The sequence below is a fragment of the Hibiscus syriacus genome, unplaced genomic scaffold (genome assembly GCF_006381635.1).
Source record: "Hibiscus syriacus cultivar Baekdansim isolate YM2019G1 unplaced genomic scaffold, ASM638163v2 tig00110017_pilon, whole genome shotgun sequence".
Taxonomy (NCBI): domain Eukaryota; kingdom Viridiplantae; phylum Streptophyta; class Magnoliopsida; order Malvales; family Malvaceae; genus Hibiscus; species Hibiscus syriacus.
In genome coordinates, this window is record NW_024062565.1 from 881,277 (window position 1) to 904,913 (window position 23,637).

General features: G+C 32.9%; 2 protein-coding genes and 1 pseudogene across 3 annotated transcripts; 2 read left to right on the forward strand and 1 right to left on the reverse strand.

Annotated features, from left to right (window-relative positions):
* The first annotated feature begins 4,221 nt into the window (after positions 1 to 4,221).
* Positions 4,222 to 6,876, forward strand: LOC120212885 (ras-related protein RABB1b-like). The gene is made up of 6 exons (XM_039211075.1): positions 4,222 to 4,439; positions 4,531 to 4,670; positions 5,794 to 5,876; positions 6,115 to 6,319; positions 6,393 to 6,461; positions 6,568 to 6,876. The coding sequence occupies exons 1-6, from the start codon at positions 4,394 to 4,396 to the stop codon at positions 6,658 to 6,660; spliced, it is 636 nt and encodes a 211-aa protein (XP_039067006.1). The 5' UTR covers positions 4,222 to 4,393; the 3' UTR covers positions 6,661 to 6,876.
* Positions 6,877 to 13,483: 6,607 nt separating this feature from the next.
* On the forward strand, positions 13,484 to 15,449 carry LOC120212886. Of its 2 annotated transcripts, none has more exons than XM_039211076.1 (2): positions 13,484 to 13,684; positions 14,102 to 15,449. In XM_039211076.1, the coding sequence occupies exons 1-2, from the start codon at positions 13,622 to 13,624 to the stop codon at positions 15,200 to 15,202; spliced, it is 1,164 nt and encodes a 387-aa protein (XP_039067007.1). In that variant the 5' UTR covers positions 13,484 to 13,621; the 3' UTR covers positions 15,203 to 15,449. The 2 variants fall into 2 exon arrangements, with proteins under 2 accessions (XP_039067007.1, XP_039067008.1); XM_039211077.1 differs by having other exon boundaries at positions 14,105 to 15,449.
* A 1,732-nt stretch (positions 15,450 to 17,181) lies between these two features.
* LOC120212963 lies at positions 17,182 to 19,958 on the reverse strand (annotated as a pseudogene).
* Between the last annotated feature and the right edge of the window lie 3,679 nt (positions 19,959 to 23,637).

Here is a 23,637-nt window from a genome sequence, read left to right on the forward strand (position 1 = left end):
CTCATCGACATCGTGCAGTATTTAAATTATTAATTTTAGTCTGTTTTAATATTTAAATTTTTATTTTTTTTAAATATAACGTTAAATTTTAAACGGGATGTAAAAATAAAACAAAAACTAAATCTTTTAACGGCGGGTATTAAAACAAAACAAAAATTGAACTTTATGTATAATTTTAAAAAAATTAAAAGTTTAGACACTAAAACAAACAAAAACTAATAATTTAGATGCTAAACGCTTAGTTTACCTATTTTCCTCTACAACTTTAGCCTCTATAAAATTGCCAATTAATAATTTTCATCTAAAAGACTATTCTAATTAAAATAATTTTAAAAATAAATAATTATTTACGTTGAAGTAGGGATGACAATGGGTCGGGTTCGGGCAGGGTATTGGTCCCCCCGTCCCCGTCCCCGTTTAAAAAACTCGTACTCATCCCTGCTTAAAAATCCGTGAGGATTTAAACGGGGATTCTCATCGGATAATCGGGGAAAACCGCAGGAAAACGGATATCGGGCCGGGTAAATATATATAAATTAAATATATAAATATTATATATATTTTTTAATTTAAATTAAATTTATTAATATTATATATATATAATCATTATTTTTAATATTTATCGGACCGAATATCGGGCCGGGTAATCGAGAAATCGGGACGGAGATTATTAAACCCGTCCCCGTCTCCGTTTAAGATAAATGGTTTTTCTCCGTCCCCGTCCCCGTCCCCATCCCCGTTTAGCATAAACGATTTTTTTCCGTCCCTGTTTAATTCAATTTTCGATTTTACCCATCGAGTTTAAATTTTTTACCATCCCAACGTTGAAGACTAATTTTAGCATTGATTTTTTTATATATAAATCAATGTTTATATAAGGTAAAAATGTATGAGATGTATGGAAGATTAGACATCTTCGTGAAGATGTACGGATGATTAGGTAAATTCTGGGTGACATAATGACTACATGTAACTTTGTTGGATTATGGGCATACATGTACCCACCAGACGGTCCACGTGTCTTCTCAAAATCATCCGATAATTCATATATCTACTCAAAATCGTCGAGTGATTTATGTGTTTTTTCAATCCCTTATATTGAGTAATTATTTTTTTCAGACATATTATTTGTGTAATTTTATTATTTAAATAGCTATATATATTTAATATAATGTTTTAAATTATCGAATGATATAAATATTTAAATCAAGGAATACTATATATAATATATAAATATATTTGTCTTACATCATTTTACATATCACGTTTCTATAATAGCAACAGAATTAAAATTAAATAATTCTTTTAATACAAATGAAAGACAAACTCTGCGTTTGATTTTAGGGTAAATTACATCAAATATCACCAAACTTTAAGTACTATATCGTTTATACCATTGAACTTTCAATCTTACCAATTATAATACTGAACTTTTATTTTTGTTTCAATTGTACTACTGAACTGTTAAATTGTTAACAATACGATGACATAGATGACGGTTGTCGATGTAGACACCTCACAAAAATGACATCGTTTTGATATGATTGTTAATGGTTTAATGGTCTAGTTGTATAATTGAAACGAAAATCAATGTTTAGTACTATAATTGGCAAAATTGAAAGTTCAATGGTATAAATGATATAACTCCTAAAGTTTGGTGGCATCTAATGTAGTTTACCCTTGATCGTATAACATTATTAATTGGGTAGAACTCCCCGCCATAAAGTGTCGGTGGAGTGCCTTGCTCTTCTAACATTATTATCAGATCTCAAAATTCCTGCGTTTCCGATCTACAAATAAATAATGAAAATGAAAGTTTAGATATTAAAACGTATCAAAATTGATAGTTTAAGTATTAAAAATATTAAGTTTTTAACGGAAAAATACTAAAATGAAATGAAAACTCAACATTAAGTATGATTTTAAAACAATTAAAAATTTAGGTACTAAAATATATCATAACTGATATTTTAGGTACTAAATACATAATTTATCCGTTATTTTAAAATTTCAGTACTATTATATTTTAATCCTTTTAGTTTTTATAAAAATAAGCAAAATCACTAGAAAAAATGGATACATATATAAAATGATATGACACATTGTTGTAGGTTAGTTAGATATAGATTTAAATTTAATCGTAAATATTTATACTATTATTATATTATTTGATTTAAATTTAAATGATATTTTGTATTTTTATATAATATATATATTTTTCATATTATTTTTTTATATGTGATTTAAATATACCATACAAAGTTGAGTGATTCAACCCAAAATTTGACTCAAACATGAAAATAATATATTAATTATTAAAAATTTTGAGTTATATTTTACAACTCGATTTAAACTTAAAATTTTTTGGAGTCGAGTCAAGTTTATGAAATTATAACTCGAAATCAATTCGAGTCGAGCTTTTTCAAGTCAAATTGAGTCGAAAAAATCGATTTTCCGAGTCAAATTTGCTGGTCCATAATATCATATACCCCGATAAGAATAAGTGTTTATGGTAATATTTAAGTTACGACCTCTTTTAATTTGGGAGGAAAATTATAGTTAGTTGGTGATTAACCGATAATTGATCCTATTTTTACAATTAAAATAATATATTAATTAATTTTAATTTAATTAATTTTTGAGTTTGAGTCGAATCTCTCGACTCTGTATGATGCATGTATGTCACATGTGAAGAAATATATATGTATTATATATGGTTATAAAAAGACCATTTAAATTCGAATAAAATAATATCATAATATTATAAATATTTACAATTAAATTTAAACAGAAACTCAAAAGTTCGACTCGTCTCAACTTGAAATTTTTTTAAGTCAACTTCGAGTTATAAAATAGGAATTGCCAACTTGAATAACTCGAAATTTTTTTAATCGACTCGATTGAACCACTACTTACAATTGGCGCATATCATCTTTACATGTGTATCATAGTGAAAAATCAAACATGACTAATGATGGTGATAATGGAGCAATTCAAGCTGAAAATATTCGAGTAAATTACGTCCATAATCACTTAATTATGAGAGATTTTAATATAATTATTGATTTTTAATATTATCAATTAAATATTTAATTATTTAAATGATAACAATTAAACTATCTTTCGTTAACATTTTGACAGATGAATTGACTAAATAATAATGACTAAATATTTTGATAAAATTAAACTATTTAAATAACAACATTTTGATAAAATTAGTATAATTATATAATCGATCTCTATTACTTAAACATTTATCAGAGGAGGTAACATATAAACAATAATGACTAAATATGTAATTATACTAATTTTGTTAATTATAATTTCAATTCGTTCGTCTAGTGTTATTGATAGGTGACTTGATTGATATTATTAAAATAATTAAATGATTTGAATGATGAAATTAAAAATCTCTTTAGAGTTAAGAGGTCACGAATGTAATTTACTCACATTATTATTATAATTAAGGGTATACTACACATTTAATATTCCAATTATTACTTTTATTCCATATTGGTCATCAACTATTATTTTTTTCATAATCACGTCTAACGTTACATTTTAATTTTATATTGGTCACTCGCCTTTAAAATATTACTAATAGAACTGCTGGCAATATTTTTTCGATGATGATGTGGTATTGCTTTATGATGACACGTCAGCATCATCGTTAAATTTTTAACAGAGGATGACCAAAATGAAATCAAAATTAAACATTATGTAGGATATTTTAAAAAGAATAGTTGAGTGACTAAAACAGAATAAAGTTGATACTTGGTTACTAAGCATATAGTTAACCCTACAATTAAAGACAAGGCTCAAAAATCCCCTAATTCGGGTAAATTTTGCATTTAGTATCTATACTATCAGTTTTGATATATTTTAGTATCTAAATTTTCAATTTTTTTCTAAATCATACCTAATATTTAATTTTTATTTCATTTTAGTACCGTTAAAAACTTAATGCGTTTAATACCTAAACTGTTAGTTTTAGTTTGTTTTAGTACCCAAACTTTCAATTTATTTAAAATTTAACGTTAAATTTTGACAAAGATACTAAAATGAAACGTAAACTAAACTTTTTAACAGCGAGATATTAAAATGAAATAAAAACTAAATTTTATGTATAATTTTAAAAAATTTAAAAATTTAGATACTAAAACGGGCTAAAACTAATATTTTAATACTATATGTGTAATTTCACAACCCCTCCCTACCAAACCAAAACCTTCAAACGTAAGTAAAGGCTTAGGACAAAACAGATAACTTCTCGGAAAATCTAACGTCTCCGTTTATCTCTCTCTCTCTTCTTCTTCTTCCCGCAAACTCGGAACCTTTTATCCATTGAAACCAAAGAAGCTCTAGAAACGACGACGTAGTGAAGAAAAAAACCATGTCTTACGATTATCTTTTCAAGTACATCATCATCGGCGACACTGGTATACTCTCTCTCTAGAAGCTTTCTGTAAATCCCTTTTTGAAAACAAATTGTTCAAAGTTTTTCTATGGGTTTTAATCGATTTTTTACAGGCGTGGGAAAATCATGTTTGCTCTTGCAGTTTACCGACAAGAGATTCCAACCGGTTCATGATTTAACCATCGGTGTCGAATTCGGTGCTAGGATGGTGACCATTGATGGCCTACCCATCAAGCTTCAAATCTGGGATACTGTATGAACCTTCTTTGTCGGTGCACTTTGTTTTGTTATTTGCTGAAAGGGTCTTCAAAATTTGATTTCTTTTAGCTTTTGGGCTTCAATTACTTCATTTAGGACTTGGGAAGATTAGGGTTTCTGTTCCTCGAACAAACGTTTTGAAATTTGGATAATTTCTTCCTCAGGGCTGTATTGATGCCATGTCCTTTTTAGTGTTTAGGGTTTAATATTTATGGTTTAGGGTTTCATTCGAATATGTTGATGACATTCAAATAATTTCTTATTTTGCTTTTGCGTACGACTATAACATAATTTGGATATAGGATTTCGTTTTTATGTTTAAATTATCGATTTATAGGGTTTATGATGTTACGGTAACGAAGTTTTGGCTGTTGGGTTATAAGAGCTCATATTTAGGTGCTCGCGGATTGAAATTCGTTGTATAAAGAAAAAACGAACAGTTGTTTCGTGTTTTATTCGAATGGAGTATGGTTCGAGAATTGTCGGATTTGTGAGTGATCATAGGATAAGTGAAAGCTTTTGAACTTTGTAATCCTTTTAAGGAAAAGTATAAGTTAGTTCTTGAATGAATCTTTGTCTCGGATATCGGTTTTGTAGACTGCGTTTGGTAGTTTTTCGGCTGTTTTAGAGGATTTCTTACTTCTTTTATGAAAGAACGATATAATCTTGGTCGGAAAATTTTCACTATTGGCTTGTCCCAGAAACTAATAATTCAATTTAAGCGACGTATTACAGTTCAATTATAGGTATTTTGTTGGATGCACAAGAGTTCATATTTGGGAGCTTGTGAATTGTAGTTCACTTTGAGGGAAATACGAGCCATATTTGTTTTGTTTTGATTGGTATGAGGTTGGTTTAAAGTTCGAGATTTCTCGGATTTGTGAGAGTGAATAGAGGATGAGTCTTAGTAATCTTGTAAGGAGAAGTGTTAGTCAGTCCTTCCAGAAATTTGTGATATAGATTGCATTGGTCGTAAAACCAACGGTAGCGTTGCTTATTTAATGCATTTGATGGCTTATTTCGCCTCGGTTATGGTTACATTGTTGGTTGTCTGGTCATATTTTTCTATATTATTGCTTACGATTTAAACCGAAGCTTTTGTTTTGCTTATATTTCAGGCCGGGCAAGAATCCTTCAGGTCCATCACCAGATCTTACTATAGAGGAGCGGCTGGAGCTCTACTTGTCTACGATATAACCAGGTCCGAGACAAAAACATCTTTAGCCGTAGAATTGTATCTTCAGCTGTGATTGCAAGATTGTTTAAATAACGATATGTTGCTCCGACTTTTTATTTTTCGCGAAGTATCTTGGTCCGAGGTGAAAGATCACTCTTACTTCTACTTTCTCATTCTCTTCGTTAAAAAGCCGAGACCGGTTGTTCTATTCTTTTATTACGGCTTTTACGCATAAATTCGTTCTTTCAATTCACTTGATCAGGAGAGAGACATTTAATCATTTGGCAAGCTGGTTGGAAGATGCGCGTCAGCATGCGAATCCCAACATGACAATCATGCTGATAGGAAACAAGTCCGATCTTTCTCACCGGAGAGCTGTTAGCAAAGAAGAGGGCGAACAGTTTGCAAAGGAAAACGGGCTTTTGTTCTTGGAAGCATCCGCGAGAACGGCGCAAAACGTCGAGGAGGTAAGGATTTGTAACGTAATATTTATGTGTTTTTAATGAACATCTTTAACTTAAATATGGACTTAACTTGTAGGCCTTCGTAAAGACCGCTGCCAAGATTCTAAAGAACATCCTGGAAGGAGTCTTCGATGCTTCCAATGAGGTAATAATCGAGCCATAACTTGTTTAAATCCGATGCGAACCAACTCCGCTTTTCATGAAGTATGTCTTACCTAATCCTTTTGTTTTGCTCTTGGAAACTAATGCAGTCATCTGGCATCAAGCTCGGCTACGGGCAGGCACAAGGTCCATCTGGTTCAAGAGACAGAGCCGTTGCTCAAAGTGGTGGTTGTTGTGGTTAGTACAAAATGGAAACAATCTATTGTCTTTATTCGATCCTTTCCGGTTTATTTCTACATCGCATCGCTTTGATGAATATCACCATGAAGGTGTTGTCGAACTCGGTAAGAACACTCGATGTATAGAACTATGTCTTTTCCTTGTACTGAACCCGGAACTCGTTTGGCCGCCACGCGCCTCCTTTACATTCTATCCCGACTCATTTGCACTGTAAGATATGGATCCAAACGTTGTCGAAAGACCGAGCATGATATCCGGCTACCGGTTATAATCCACGGTCGTTCTTTAAAACATGCGTATTGATGCATTGAAGAATGTTGGTTCTTGCAGTCGATGGGTTTGCATAAATGAACCCTTGTTTGTTCTTCACGCCACCTAAAACGATCCATTTAGTAATTTCTATTAGAGTTAATTGCATCATATTTCCCCAACTTATAACCCTTTTTTGAATTGATACTTAAACTTTTGAATATTCAAATTTCATCCCCAATTTTATCTAAATATGTAATTAGTTTCAACCATAGTTTAACTAAAATTTTGTTTTTTTTAAACATATAATAATATAATTGGCCTAACAATTTTATTAATAAGGAATGTGATTAATAAGGAATATGATTAGTGTATATATAGTTTGAGTTTAAATTGGAATGTTCAGAAAGTTTGGGGGGTTAATTCAGAATAAAGGTCATAATTTGGGGTTGAAATCAAAATGTTTAAAGGTTTTGAGGATTAATTTGAAATGATAGTCATAGTTTAGGGATGAAATTGAAATATTTAAAAGTTTAGGGATCAATTTGAAATGAGAATCATACTTGGAGGAATGTGATGTAATTAACTCTTTCTTTTAAATTGAGAATCAGTGGTTGCACTGATGAAACTTTCAATTCACTTACTTCGACTGTCACAATAATTGAGAAGATAATAATATTAGATGAAATAAATATGTAAATATTAATATTTAAGGTAAAGCACACAAACGATTTTCAACTATAAAATATTATTTTGATAAGTCTGTGGTTAAATAATTTTTCGATTATAAGGTACTTTTGTTAAGTCTCATTATTATTCAACTATTCATATGTTTTAATTTTATATTTTTTCGTTAAAAAAGTTGATAATTGTCCGAATTGAATGTTAACATGTTGACTGAAATATTATAATATCGAATCTCAAAATCGTTTGAGCCGTATTTTATAAATCTAATTTCTGTTTACATTATGTCATCTAGTCAGTATTTGTAATATAATGTTGTCGAACCAGAGCTCGAAAGCAATAACGGTGTCGGTACTTACTAAACATCATTAAAACACAATTTTATTATTTTAGACAACCATTATTTTTTTTTAACGGAAATAGAAAATCTGAAACATATTAGTACTCCGATGATTGTTTTGCAACTTTAATTTTATTTTGAAAAATGTTAAAATATACTTTTTTTTTAATTTTTAAAAATACATTTTAACTTATAACCGCAAGATTGAGACGTTGAGATCTAAAATACTCCCAAAAAATAAATGATAAAATAATTATTTGTACAAATAGAGAAAATTAATTTAATTATTATGCCTTTTTTTAATGGAGGGACATCATGAATATTTTCTTTTATTAATCTGGGTAACTACATATTCGTAGATAAATCTTTATCATTTGATATTGAACGCTCACACTTCTGATATCAGGGGCGGAGCTATAAGATTTATTTTGAGGTGTCAAATTTAGAAATTATATGAAAAAAAATGATCGAGAAATTGAGCATTAAATTTTATTCCTATTAACGAATCGAATGAACACGAATGAGTGTATGTTCTTGTTGTTCGTTTAACTTTAATCGAACATATGAACCGACATGAATAACTAAATGAACGAAATTTCTTATTCATTAATTAAGAAATGTAGTTTGTTCGTGTTCACTCGTTAAAATGATAAACGAACACACACGAACGAACATAAACGAACACAAAGAAACGTAAATAAACATAAACGGACGAACATAAAATTAATTGAGATTATATTTGAGAATAGTTTTTTTTTCTTTTCAAATAATTTTAGGATTTATATTTTCTTTAAATGATTTGAGAACTTTCTATTTGAGTTTATAATTAATTAGAATTTAAAATATTAACAGATTTAAGTTTAAAATTTATTATGTATTAATATTTCAAAAGGGTCTGGGAATTGTATTGAATATAATCGAACGAACATAAATGAACGGATTATTGAATGTTCACGAATGTAAATAAATGACATGTCTGTTCATTTAATTAAATGAACATAAAATCTTGTTCATGTTCGTTCATTTAATAAATAAACGAACATAAATGAACTTCCTGTCGAATAATTCACAAATAGTTCGCTGAACATTCGATTCATTTACCTACCTATTAAATTTTTTATTGTTGAATATATTTTAAAATGTATGATCAATTTTTTAAAGGGTGTCAATTAGGGATGGCAATGGATCTTCGACCCGACCCTAACTGTAGATCCAAATCCATTTTATAGGGTATGAATCCTCTTATTAAAGTACGAATCCGAGTCTAGATTTAACACTAAAATACCAAGTATAGACTCGTTTATCCGTTTATAGAAAAGTTCACCTTTAATTTTAATATATATATATATATAATAGTTTTTAAAAAATATATATATATATTTATAGAGAGAGACACTTGAGTTCTTATAAGGTTAAGTTTTTTTAGGATTTAAACTTGCATTAGATAATAAAATGTTTCATGATATACATTTTTTAATGTTTGTGTTATTCAAAAGATATTTTTGTAATTTGTGTGTAGTTTTTTTGAGACTTTAGTTTATCGTTTTTTTATTATGTTATTAGTTGTATTGAAATTTTTATTTTTTCCATTGGAGATATGATGTGAAATTAGTCAATGATAGTTTCATTAGGTTAAAAAATAGGTCGAATGATTATTTTTTAACATACCCGTTTTAGACCCGGATCCGTGAGATCCGTTGGATCTGGATATGTGTCTCAATTTTTTAAACCCACAGATCTGAGGCGGTCTGAATCCAAATATGAAAATGGATTTTTTAAAGGGGTGACATTTCTTTAATTTTTTATATATAATTTATATAGGAATTTTTCTTTTTAAAAAGTTTTGGGGTGTCAATCTAATTCTATACTGGCTAGTTAGTGCATAGTATTATTGGTGTTTGAACCCGAAACATCAACGAATCAAACAATCTCGCTGGTAAAGAAATTTTAATTATTATTTGAGGTCCCGAGTTTAAGTACTAAGAATGTCAGGGTGTGAGGATGTTCAATGTTAAATGTTTGAGAATTATCTTTGAATAGATACTACCTTATACTTATTCATATTAATAAAAGAAATGAATAAATTGAATATAAAAAAAATACCCCTTAAGCCAAATATAAAATATTCTCAACAAACAAAAGTGGTTTTCCCATTTTTCTAAGGACATTTTGGGAAAGAAATCTGGGAGAGGACTTCTTTTTAACAAGTTTTAATTGGCAACTGCCTATGTTGACAGATCAGCACATGTCTTCCACGAAATAAATTACAAACTTGAAATTACATATCCACCCCTATACTTTTGTAATTTTCAGCAACGCTATCTTATGAATGTATAATAATAATAATAATAAATCATTTTATTCTTTTACTTAGAAAAATGTTACTTTGTTTTCTAAATTTAAATTATATATTTTTATAAAAACAAATTTTAATTAATTAAAAAATATATTAAAAAAAACTTAAATTTCCTTCCCATAACATGAACTTTTAAAATCTAAGTTAATTAGACAATTATTTTAGGGTAAATTACGCGTTAATACCTAAACTATCAATTTTGATTGATTTTAGTATCTAAACTTTCATTTTTATCAAAATCATACCCAAACATTAGTTTTTTTTTTTCATTTTAGTATATGCAGTCAAAAACTTTAATTTTTGTTTCATTTTAATATATCGTTCAAAATTTAACGTTAAGTTTTGAAAACTGAAAGTTTAAATATTAAAATGAATCAAAACTGATAGTTTAGGTACTAAAAGCGTTAAGTGTTTAACGATTGGGTACTAAAATAAAATGAAAACTAAATATTAGATATTGTTTTGAAAATTTTGAGAGTTTAGGTACTAAATATGTAATTTGCCCTTATTTTTATGTAAATTTATATTTTGACCCATTATATTTAAAAGAAAAAATAACCTCAGTGACCAAAAATGCCTTATAATATACGATTTTAACCAACTTTTTTTGGATTTGCCAAAATGACCAACTAAATCGCAATGTGATCGATAATTCGCAACGCGATCTCTGATATCGCAAATCAGTTTTCAGATTCGCAACGCGAACATCGACTATCGCAATGCGATTTTCCAAATTCGTTGCGATAGTCCAAGTTCGTTGCGATAGTCGAAGTTCGCGTTGCGATTTATTCCAAATTCGTTGCGATAGTCCAAGTTCGTGTTGCGATTGTTGAAGTTCGCGTTGCGATTTATTCCAAGTTCGTTGCGATAGTCGAAGTTCGTGTTGCGATTTATTCCAAGTTCGTTGCGATAGTCGAAGTTCGCGTTGCGATTTATTCCAAATTCGTTGCGATAGTCCAAGTTCGCGTTGCGATTTATTCCAAATTCGTGTTGCGATAGTCCAAGTTCGTTGCGATAGTTGAAGTTCGCGTTGCGATTTATTCCAAATTCGTTGCGATGGTCCAAGTTCGCGTTGCGATAGTCGAAGTTCGCGTTGCGATTTATTCCAAGTTCATTGCGATAGTCGAAGTTCGCGTTGCGATTTATTCCAAGTTCGTTGCGATTTATTCCAAGTTCGTTGTGATAGTCGAAGTTCGCGTTGCGATTTATTCTAAATTCGTTGCGATAGTCCAAGTTCGCGTTGCGATTTATTCCAAATTCGTGTTGCGATAGTCCAAGTTCGTTGCGATAGTCGAAGTTCGCGTTACGATTTATTCCAAATTCGTTGCGATAGTCGAAGTTCGCGTTGCGATTTATTCCAAGTTCGCGTCCAAATATTGCATTTGTTTCTTAAGAATTTTCTCTAAAAAGATAGTATTTGCGCAGACGTGTCGAAGACACGTATTACCACGACCACGACCACGACCCAACTCGAGACGGACGGCGGCGGCGGCGACGCGCGAGAGTCCCCCTTGTTCTCTATCACTCAACAAGAAAGTGGGAAAGTGTTGAACTATGTTTTGATATAACAATTTAAGGCAAAATGGTTTTTGGACTTGAATTAAATTTACAATATGTTTTTGGACTTAATTGAATTTATTCAAAGTTTTTTAAAAGGTTTCAAAAATAATTCAAAGTCAATTAAAATTCTGATTTGAGCCAAAAATATTTTAAGGGGTTTCAAGATTGCCCAAGGGGTACAGATTCCCCCCCAGGGGGTACAGATACCCCCCCCAGGGGGTACCGATTCCCCCCTGTATAAAGCTCAAAAACAGAATGTCCAGGGGGTACCGATTCCCCCCCAGGGGGTACCGATTCCCCCCCTGTTCAACAGCCCAACGGTCATAATATTTGAATATTATGAAGGGGTATCGATTCCCTATGAAGGGGTACCGATTCCCCCCATTCTGGGCAGCCTTTTTGAGTAGAAAAATCATTCCCAAACGGCTCCAAAATATCCCCAACGGCTAGATACGACTTAAATAGTGTTTCCAATACTATGTGAGATTGAGCATTACCAAAACTTGTTCCCAATACTATGTGGGATTGAGCCTTAAATAGTGATATTATTTGTGAATTATAATTAATAACTTTAGTATTTGTATGAAACGTATTTGTGGTTCGTTTAGTTTTCATGCAATTCTAATTTATTTTCAATTGATTGTAATTGCACGATAACAATTTTTTTTATTCTCGCGAGTGATACAATTTTTTTGAATGTTTTGCTTAAAATTGCAATAATCGCGATTGATTGTAGATTGACTTTTAATTATGACATATTTAATCGTATAATACTAATGCAATTGGTTGCTGATTCAGTTGTTTTAAGGTGCATGATTGTTAATTGTTTCCTGAATAATCACATAGTATTGGAAACAAGTGTTGGTAATGCTCAATCTCACATAGTATTGGAAACACTATTGGGAATGGTATTTAAGGCTTGGCTTTCCCACTTCCTTGTTGAGTGATAGAGAACAAGGAGGACTATCGCGCGCCGCCGCCGCCGCCGTCCGTCTCGTCTCGGGTGTGGTCGTGGTCGTGGTAATACGTGTCTTCGACACGTCCGCTCGAATACTATATTTTTAGAGAAAATTCTTAAGAAACAAATGTAATACCACCAGTCGTTGCGATTTTGGACTATCGCAGCGAACTTGGACTATCGTAACGCGAACTTAGACTATCGAACGAATTTGTAAATCTCAATGCGATAGTCGAAGTTCGCGTTGCGAATCTAGAAACTGATTTGCGATACCGGAGATCACGTTGCGAATTATCGATCGCGTTGCGAATTATCGATCGTATTGCGATTTAGTTGGTCATTTTGGCAAATCCAAAAAAAATGGTTAAAATCGTATATTGTAAGACATTTTTTGTCACTGAGGTTATTTTCTGTATTTAAAAACGAAATACTAGAAAATACCCCTACATTAAAAAAGTATTTTTTTCTTCTAATTATGATGATACTATAAATTAAAATTATCGAAGGTTTACTAATATTATATGGTTGTTTGAATCATACTTTATTTATTCATTTATTTTTGGTATTTTGGGGTTATAAATAAATTCATCTCTCTGTTGGTGAAAGAGCGAAGAATCACCAAACGGCTATAATTGACGTTACGAAGAAGAAGAAGAGGAAGAGAAAAATGAGACACCTTTGATTTTCTGGGTTTTCGTTTTTCTATATTTTCTCTTCTTCAAATGTTTGATCTTTTGATGTAGACCAATTTGATCTGAATCCTGGGAAAACAGTTGAGTGATTAGAAAGTGATAATCTTCGTGGGGTTTTCCAGTCATGTCTGATGGGTACAATAATTTCAAGAAGACTGATGATCTTTGCGAAAACGTTTGTGGACAGGTAATTGCTTTTTTTCCCCATCATATTTTCTGGGGAAAATATTTGCTGTTTGGTTTTGATTTCTGGGTTTTTGATGATGCTTATCTGGTGGTTTGTTTGAGATTCATTGAAAAATGAGAAAATCTCTTCTAGGGGCCTAATGCTTTTCCCATTTTGTTTCCTTGAATTTATTGATTGGCAATGTATTTGTAAGGATTGGAAAATGAACATGAGAATGGAAAATGATGGATTTTTATGCTAGACGAAGCTCAATTTTATGTGAGGGAGTGAATTTATAAAATTTTAAGGACGGAATTGTAGAATTTAAAATTTCCAGACCGCCCGGCCAGCCCTTTTCTTGTGTATTTTATTTATCACATTGGATGAAGATTGTAAAATGCTTTAATATTGTGCTTAAACCTGGATATCTCTCCACCGCAGGCGTCCCGGGTGGCAGTGACGGTATCGAGATTGCGGTGTATGTTGCGGGGGTCCGATATAAGGACTTACATCTTCCTGTTCGTTGTTGTCCCGCCGATGATTTTCGGCCTATATTTGCATGGACAGAAGATCACTTATTTCCTGAGACCACTATGGGAATCACCTCCTAAACCTTTTAACGAACTCCCTCACTATTATCACGAGAACGTCACGATGGATACTCTCTGCCATCTCCACGGTTGGAAAGTCCGGGACTACCCTCGGCGAGTCTTTGATGCGGTGTTGTTCAGCAATGAGATAGACATACTCACGATTCGTTGGAATGAATTGTATCCGTATGTTACGCAATTCGTGCTTCTTGAGTCCAACTCGACGTTCACTGGCCTACCGAAACCGTTGAGGTTTGCTGGCAGCAGAGAGAAATTTAAATTTATCAAGCCTCGTTTGACGTATGGTACTATTGGTGGGAGATTCAGGAAGGGTGAAAATCCTTTTGTCGAGGAGGCGTATCAGAGAGTTGCATTGGACCAGCTCCTCAGACTCGCAGGTATAGAAGATGATGATTTATTGATAATGTCCGATGTAGATGAGATCCCGAGTGCACATACGATTAATCTATTGAGATGGTGTGATGATATACCATCCATACTTCATCTTCAACTTCGAAACTATTTGTATTCTTTTGAGTATCTCATCGACCACAATAGCTGGAGAGCCTCGGTTCACAGGTACAAGAAGGGGAAAACCAGATACGCTCATTTCCGTCAATCTGATCTCCTCTTAGCAGACGCCGGATGGCATTGTAGCTTCTGCTTTCGATATATTAGTGACTTCATATTCAAGATGAAAGCTTACAGCCACACCGATCGAGTGAGATTCGCTCACTTCTTGAACCCCAAGAGGATTCAGGACATAATATGCCGAGGGGCTAACCTGTTCGACATGATTCCCGAAGAATACACATTCAAAGATATAATCGGGAAGATGGGACCTATCTCTCACTCGTATTCAGCGGTCCATCTTCCTGCGTACCTGTTGAACAATGCCGAGAAATACAAGTATCTTTTACCCGGCAACTGCGTGAGAGAACATGGCTGAGTCCAGAAACAACAGTGTGCTATAAAAGTCTTCGATTACAAGTTTTTCCGGTACCGGAAAAGGGACTGCTATGAACAAATGGAATCTGTGATTGTAAGGGGAAAAACTTCATGTCCTTATTGAAGTCGCATATCCGGTTTCTGGATCCGAAAGAGGTAGATTTATCGGTTTTCCGAAAGCTTTAACAACATCCTAATGGTATGACATATTCTCCAGGATTGCATAAATGAATATAGAATGATAATTTCCCAGATTTTTCCTTGATGGGAACTTTTGTTCTTTTTGGTTCATTTGTTCATATCTTACAGTGTCACTGATATCAACTTGGTTGAATTTGTATCATTTTGCTGCACTGATTTTGGTTCTTCCATTGATAGTAATTCCAAATTATCCACTTACACAGCGTAAAACTCAACACGCGTCTATAAGTTTTTCTACGATCGATGTCGGTATGTCGATCGGATTTTCGATAATGAGTGATGCGTGGACAGGTGGGATTTGTGGCTGTGGATTGAGTCGTCCTCGTGCTTTAACTGCAACCAACCAATCACAAGGTCCCATGGCATCTTTTCTTTTTTGAATAAAAGAATTTGCACTTGGTTTTGGTGGTGGGAATGAGATCCCATTCAATCTTCTGGATCATTTCAGAATCAAGGAAATGAAAAAAATTAGGCATAATACAAAAAATAGCCCCTAACGTTTACCAAAATGATCATTTCAACCCCTATTTTTTTATAGCATTTTGACCCCAACGTTTCTCTTTAGAGGGAAAAACCATCTATAGATTGAAATTATTAATTAATATACGATTAATGCTCTAAAATAGTGGTCTTTTTAACCTAAAATAAAACGTTGACAGTTAAAATGCTCCATAAAAAAAGAATAAGGGTAAAGTGATTATTATGTTTGTTAGGGCATTTTTTGCCCTAAAATGAAACATTGGGGGCCAAAAACAATAGGGGTTAATGTTCGTATTATGCTAAATAATTATGTGGTATTATGAATTTTGACTGAGTTTATCAAATAAAAGTGAGTTAATTACACAACATGTCATTCAACTAAATTGATGAACATTCTAAATTATAGGTCCCATTCTAAATTAGTCTCTAAATTTATAAACATTCTAAATTCATCCTAAAATTATTATCCTTATTTTGAATTAGTCCCTAAACTTTTGAAGGCCCCAAAATCATTCAAATGTTCAGGACAGGAAATAAATCGGGACATTCAAAATTTTGGGGACCAATTCAGAATGAGGGTCATTATTTGGATATGAATCTGGAATGTTCAAAATTTTAGAGACTAGTTTAGAATGGAGTCATAATTTGATGATGAAATTAAAATCTTTAGAAGTTTAAGGACCAATTTAATATGTGAATCATGATTAGATAAGGGAATTACAAAATTACCCCAAAAGAAAATGAATAATAACACTGGCATTGGTTTCAAAAACCATAATTTTTGTGAAAGTGGATCTTTACTTTTCATGGTTAAAAATGTACAATAAAGACAATACCGTAAATTCAATTGAACAACTCATTAATTATACTATTTCCCGTTAAGTGTCGATCTCTCCAAATCGACGAAAAATTATTTGATTTCATCATCTGAACTCCATCGCCAACTGTCCGATGAGCCTGAAACTTCACTATGTTGATCAACTCGTCATTCTTTCGTGATCCACCATTCAGGTTGGTCATCCGTCCACCGGGATTATGCCACATCAGCTCATCCACTTTGCTTTTAATGGCAGATCGAAAAACGATAATTTAAGTACTAAACGCGTAATTTATTCTTAAAAACATTAATTTCACGTCTGAAAGTAAAAGAAGACAGTAGAGTTTTAAAAAAACAAACCCAAGTATCTTACACACACTAAAGGAGTTAAATATAGCTTACAGTACATCAACTGTTAATGCAAAAGTTTGTGTTTCTTACATGTAGCAGAGATTGTAATAATTTCATACAACACCAAATGTTTCTGTTTCTTACAGATCAGAATTCCATGGAAGCCGCATTTCGATCTTTCCTCATAACATGACCTTCAATGCTCGTCATCCCTCTAATCGGGAACCGGACACTTCTCGCTTCACGGATCGTACGTTAAAACCTATAATACGAGCTTCGAGCTGGCAGCAGCGGGATGAAACAAGCGTCAAACAGCCTTGAATGAAGAAATCGAAACCGAGAATGAACGACTCGCTATGTTACCGAAAGCAAAACAATGTTGTCTAGCCCTATGAAGTGCACGACGTAGGAAACAGCTTTGGTGAGACGATAGACGAGCTCGAAACTTGGACTTTTGTCGACGGGGATGCAGATTCTGCATCGTATCAGTTCTTCATAATCGGTCTAACCACGAAAGAATGCTTTCCTGAGAGCCGAATTGTAGATCCTGCAGGCAAAAATCGATAATTGCGGATGAAATCTCGAGGAGGAAAACAAATTGATGTAGGAAAAGAAGCTTACAGCTAGTGGTACATCAGGCGGTGTATCGAACTCCAAGTTCTCGAGCTCATAAAGTCCGCAGGCTACATCATTATTTCCTTTCGTCTCGTTTGTACCATCGGCATTAGAGACTCGGTTCTTTACCGAGCTCGTTAGCAGAAAAGATGAATCCAAAAGCTCATCGCATAGCAGAAAATCATCCAAGCCATCAAAATCAGAATTTTCAGCAGCCTGAGATTCCGTAGCCAGCCATGCCGGATAGATCGAATTATCCTCACATTGAACAGAATCCTTAGGTAGTTGAGATCCTTCTACACCAAATTTTGCTTCCTAATTCATCAAAATGAACTTCCATGAGATCGTTCATTTCTATTATGATGCAAGAGTTTGACATTTCATCATGCCTTGTTATTCGGTTCATTTCAATATCGATAATTTGTTTCATCCGAGCGGAGAACGAGAGGTTCATTTCAATGCACATTGATATGTGTATGCGTGTGTGCATGTGGCAATCGAAGCCGTAAATCATCGATAGTTCGATAAAGACAGATAAATACCTGGTGCATGTTTTCTTCAATGTCATCATATAGCATTGACTTAGATGGCCGAGGTGGATTAGGAGTGATTGTTTTTGGGGTCCTTGGACTGGTGCGAATCATCAAGTTATCTGGTTCTTCAGTTATCGGGCTGTCGTCATTCTTCTCGGTTTGTTTCTGCTGCTGATAGGAAATCTTTGAAACCACATACTCCCCGTCATGCTCATCTTCTTCATCCCCTAGATGATACTGATGCATTACCCAATTTAACTTTTCGGTTTGCACCCTTTCTTCGAACTTTTATAGAGAACCATGAACTTCTTCCACCCCTTATGGACTCCGTTTTCTATAACGGGTTTGGTATTTCCCGTCTTATGCCAACGAACATGCTCCCCATTCGTGTTATCTACATTGTGGATTTTCCGGCGCTTTCGCTGACCAGTTGCATACGCGTTAATCGTCCGATGGAAGAAGTGGGTGCTACTTCCATCCTTCTTTGCACCTGCACAAAATCGAGACGAAGTGATGAGAATCAAACTTATGCACTATCATCCGGTTGAATCCAAATCAAGCTTGCATTATCGACTTTCTATTATCGTAAACTCCGAATTTCTCAAGATTAACCATGAATAGCACCTCGAGAACTCAATGTAATCGAGTATGTCACCTAAAACCTTTGAATAACACGACATCGAATGCATAACACTACATCGAATGCATAACACTAACGATTCTATTTTCAACATAACCCTCTAATCCGACAGCAATGTGAAAAAACAAAAATATTGAATCCAAAACAAGCTGGCCATCATCGTAAACTCCGAATCTTGCAAGATGAACCAAGAACAGCACCTTAAGAATAATGTCATTGAGGAGTATGTAGGCTACTTGCTTGAGTAACATCAAATGCAAAACACTGACAATTCTATATTCAATATGATCATCTAATCCGGTGAATCGAATTCATCCTACATTCGACTGCTATCGAACCTCTGCTATCGAACCTCTCATACCGGTCCCGAAGCAAGTTTCCGGTTTTGTCGAATGTGTAACACCAACAGTTCTATTTCAATACAAGCATCTAATTTGCGAACTCAATTCATCCAACACATGACAGCAATGCAATTATGCAAATACACAGACATATTGAATCCACAAACACATTTACCAGGAAGATTTTCAGGATGAGTGTAGCAAATCCCTTGACATCCCTCGAGAGTCGGGATAAACTCGTCGATAAACGGGTGTTCCTTCGAGTCTCCGACGCCGCATTTAGCCGCTAAATGATCTAAAAGCTCCGCATCGGACGGATCGAACTTCACTCCTATCGGAAGACCAGGCCATCGAGGAAAAACCTACAACAACAAAAAAAGAACAACCCCAAAGACATGACCGACGACATTAACACAAATATGTAACAAAGCCATAAGAAACCCCAAAATTCGACATTCGAACTTACATCACTGTTGTCGATACGGCAATGGCAGTTGGGGCATTCACGATTTGCCCCACAATCAGTGATCTCAATGGAAGATGAGAACGAAGCATTCTTACTTTCTTTGCAATAGCTCTGCTATCAACAAGCCAGCTCCTGAAAATCCCAGAAAATAAGTCAGTTTTTCAACAAAAATCATCACTTCAAATGGGGTGTTTAGTTGAACCCAGAATTAGTTAACTCTACCATCAACGATAGCAAAAGAGATTACCTTAATCTCATGATCGGAGATTATTTAACTGTTTTACCGTTAATTTCTTAAACCTTACCTCGCCATTAACACAAGGAGAAGATGAAGATGAAGAGAGTGTAAGCGAAGCTATTTAAGCTCTTTCTTTGCCTTTTTCGCTACACTGGGCTAAGTAATCGAGCGAGAATAGAGCGGGAAAATTGCTTTGGAACTGGTATGAGAGGTTCGGAAACGGAACCTCAGCTTCGGTGAAACAATAATCTATGGTGAAATTGTTTATCACATCCTCTATTATAAGGATTATATAAATTTAGTACTTTCACTATTAAATAAATTTATTTTTCCTCGTATTAGTAAAATCGAACAGAATAAAATCATTTTTTTATATATTTAATACTTCACTGTTTAAGAATGGTTTTAAAATTAATTTTTTTATATGTAATAACTATAAATAAAAAATAGTGTCACTTTTAAACTATCAGTTTTGGTCTATTTTAGTACCTAAACTATTAATTTTTTTAAAATTCATACCTAAAATTTAGTTTTTGTTTCATTTTAATACTCGTCGTTAAAAGTTTAATGTGTTTAGTACCTAAATTATCAGTTTTGATTCATTTTAATACTAAAACTTTCAAATTTTCAAATATTTAACGTTGAATTTTTAATATGGGTCTTAAAATAAAACAAAAACTAAATGTCAAGTATGATTTTAAAAATATTGAAAGTTTAGGTACTGAAACAGACAAAAACTGATAGTTTATGTACTAAATACATAATTATCCTAAAAATATTAGACCACGCCCCATAATCATCCCTAAATGAAATGTCATTAGACCACATCAATTTTTCCAAATATAAATGTTGAAGGGGTAACGTGATAACATAATGAATGTTCAGGGAGCAAATTGATAAAAAGAAATTGATAAAAGGGTCAAATGAAAATTCCATTACATTGCGAGAGTCAAAATAGGTAATAAATCTTAGTAATGTAATGATTAAATTGATATATTTAATAATAGGGTGAACAATTTAAATCTGTCTCTATAAGAAATGAAGTAGAATTTAATAATAAAGGGATCAAATTGATATAAACCATATAATAGAACAACTTGACAAGCATTTTCACCCGTAATATGCAATATAAAGAGTGAAGTTTTGTCTACATTTGTGGGTCCCACATTTGACTAAACAAGGATCCGAACCACTTGGTTCGGACACGAATTTGAGTTTCCTGTCTGAATATTGTCAAACCATTTGGCAGCTTCGAAAATCGAGCTCGATGGCATTCTTGTAATTATCTTTAATTCCTGCTTGCTTCCCAAGCTTGTTAATACGAAGGTTAATGTTGAAATGGTTAATATACTTTTTGCCCCCCTAATTTTTATAATTTGTTCATTTTGATTCTTGAATTTTCTCCGTCTACATTAGTTTTGGAATTTTGCAATCTTTTTCAAGTTGGTACTTCAATTTATCCTTTTCATATTTTGGGTGACATTAGATCATGAGATCATGGTACATCACATGAAATTTGTATAAAATTAGGTCCTTCAATTAGCTTAATTTTCATATCTAAAATTTGACTCATGCTTTGTAAATACGCTTTACGTCACCTTTAATTTTTAAGAACTCAATTAAAATATTTTTTAAGTTTAGGGACATGTGATAGAATTAATTCTTTTCATTGAAATTCCACTGTTGCTTACGCGGTTAATATTAAAAGAAGAAGCATAAATTACACATTCAGTACTTAAATTATTAGTTTGGTCCGTTTTAGTATTTAAACTTTTAATTTTTTTCAAAATCATACCTAAAGTTTAGGTTTTATTTCATTTTAGGACCCCGTTCAAAATTTAATGTTAAGTTTTAAAAAATTGAAAGTTTAGGAACTAAAAAGGATAAAATTGATAGTTTATGTACTAACGCGTTAAATTTTTAACAGCGGGGTACTAAAATGAAATGAAAACTAAATGTTAAGTATGATTTTAAAAAAATTAAACGTATAGATACTAAAACGGACCAAAATTAATATTTAGGTACAAAATATGTAGTTTACCCAAATTTTGGATGCTGCTTTGAAATGGAGCATTAAATTGTTGATAATTTTATTTTTGATTTTATAAACAAAATTAAAAATATGTTATAGTTTATTTCTTTAAAATATGTACAACAACAACAAACTTTAAAGATAGAGATAAAATGCAATGCATGTATAAATAAATAAATACATAGTTGAACATTCTACATATGCAGTTTTTATATGCGTATGTAAAGAGAAGTAATCTCTGCGTAAAAATCTCTGCATATAGATAGAAACGTAAGACCCGACTAAATTTAAAAAGAGGAAATCTAAAGAGAATGATACACAGAAGTCAACGATAGCAGGCTACGAGAAGGAATAAAGTCAGATGATTTAAAACCTAAACTAAGGCAATACTACTTCGATACCCTAGTTCTAAGCCTTCATAGATTCTAAAGACAGAAACTTATAAAAATTAGAAGCCATGGAAATAACTACAAAGGCATTAAAAAGAAGACAGAGATGTAACATCCTATGGTTGTGACCTGCACTACTCAGCTACCCTGGTCTTAAGTCTCCATACTTTCCTATCAGAGGTCATGTCCTCTGTAAGAGCTAAATCCTTTAAAAGATCTCAAGCAGTCTTCCCACTTCCGCCTTGGTCTTTCTTTTCTTCTGGCACTGTCGACTGTAATCGTCTTTACCCTCATGATCGCATCAAACGGTGTCGCCTAAGGACATGCCCAAACCACCGTAGGCTTCCCTCCTTCAATTTTTCGGATACAGGCACCACCCCAAGGACATCCTAATAGCAGAGTTTGGTGTCATGTCCCACAGAGTCCTACCACATGTCCATCGAAGTATTCTCATTTTTGCGGCCTCCATCCTCCTTACGTGGTCCTTCTTGATTGCCCAACATTCTGATCCATACAACAGCGCTGGTCTTATTGCCATTCTATAAAATTTTCCCTTAAGTTTTAGAGGCATCTTCTTGTCACACAAAACTCAAATAGCAACCCTCCACTTTAGCCATCCCGTCTTTATACGGTGTGTAACGTCATCATCTACACCCCTATCTTTATTTATCATAGACCCTAGGTACTTGAAACAATACTTTGTGGGGGAGAACGTGTCCTTCTATGCATACTTCTACATATTCATCGTTTTGGTTCCCACTGAAGTTTGAACATAAATACTCTGTTTTTCAATATTGATCCTTAGACCTTTTTCTTCCAAAGCAGTCTTTCAGGTAGTCAGTCTACTATTCAGCTCAGTTCTTTAAAATATATACTTTCTTAAATTTAAGGAATTTTTTATTATATAAGTTAAATATTTATTATATCTTTATGGGATGTAATGTAATTTTGATTTGTTGTAAACCCTTATATTATTTATAAACTAAATATAATTTAAATAATAAAAATTTTAAAAAAAATTCATTATAGTTTCGAGAGAGAGAAATTATAATATTAAATCATAATTGATGTAATAAATTTTAACGACGAATACTAAAATGAAACAAAATCTATATTAAATATAAATTTTAAAAAATTAAAAATTTAAATACTAAAACGTACAGAAATTAAGCCAAATGGGATAAAAAAATCATGCAAATTGTAGAGAAAATAACAGGAGCAAAGGCATTTGGATGCACCTTATTTACATTGCTATTTTTTTCATCACAGCAACCCTTTGCATCCCCCACGTTAATGTAAAAGGTCAGTATGCAAAGTTGATAGACACATTAGA

Excerpts from the sequence above, each read along its gene's own strand:
- LOC120212885 (XM_039211075.1), top strand. The coding sequence starts at position 4,394 with ATGTCTTACGATTATCTTTTCAAGTACATCATCATCGGCGACACTG. Across the intron at positions 4,671-5,793 it reads AGCTTCAAATCTGGGATACT|GCCGGGCAAGAATCCTTCAG; the intron begins GTATGAACCTTC and ends CTTATATTTCAG. Across the intron at positions 6,462-6,567 it reads TCTTCGATGCTTCCAATGAG|TCATCTGGCATCAAGCTCGG; the intron begins GTAATAATCGAG and ends AAACTAATGCAG.
- LOC120212886 (XM_039211076.1), top strand. The coding sequence starts at position 13,622 with ATGTCTGATGGGTACAATAATTTCAAGAAGACTGATGATCTTTGCGAA. Across the intron at positions 13,685-14,101 it reads GCGAAAACGTTTGTGGACAG|CAGGCGTCCCGGGTGGCAGT; the intron begins GTAATTGCTTTT and ends ATCTCTCCACCG.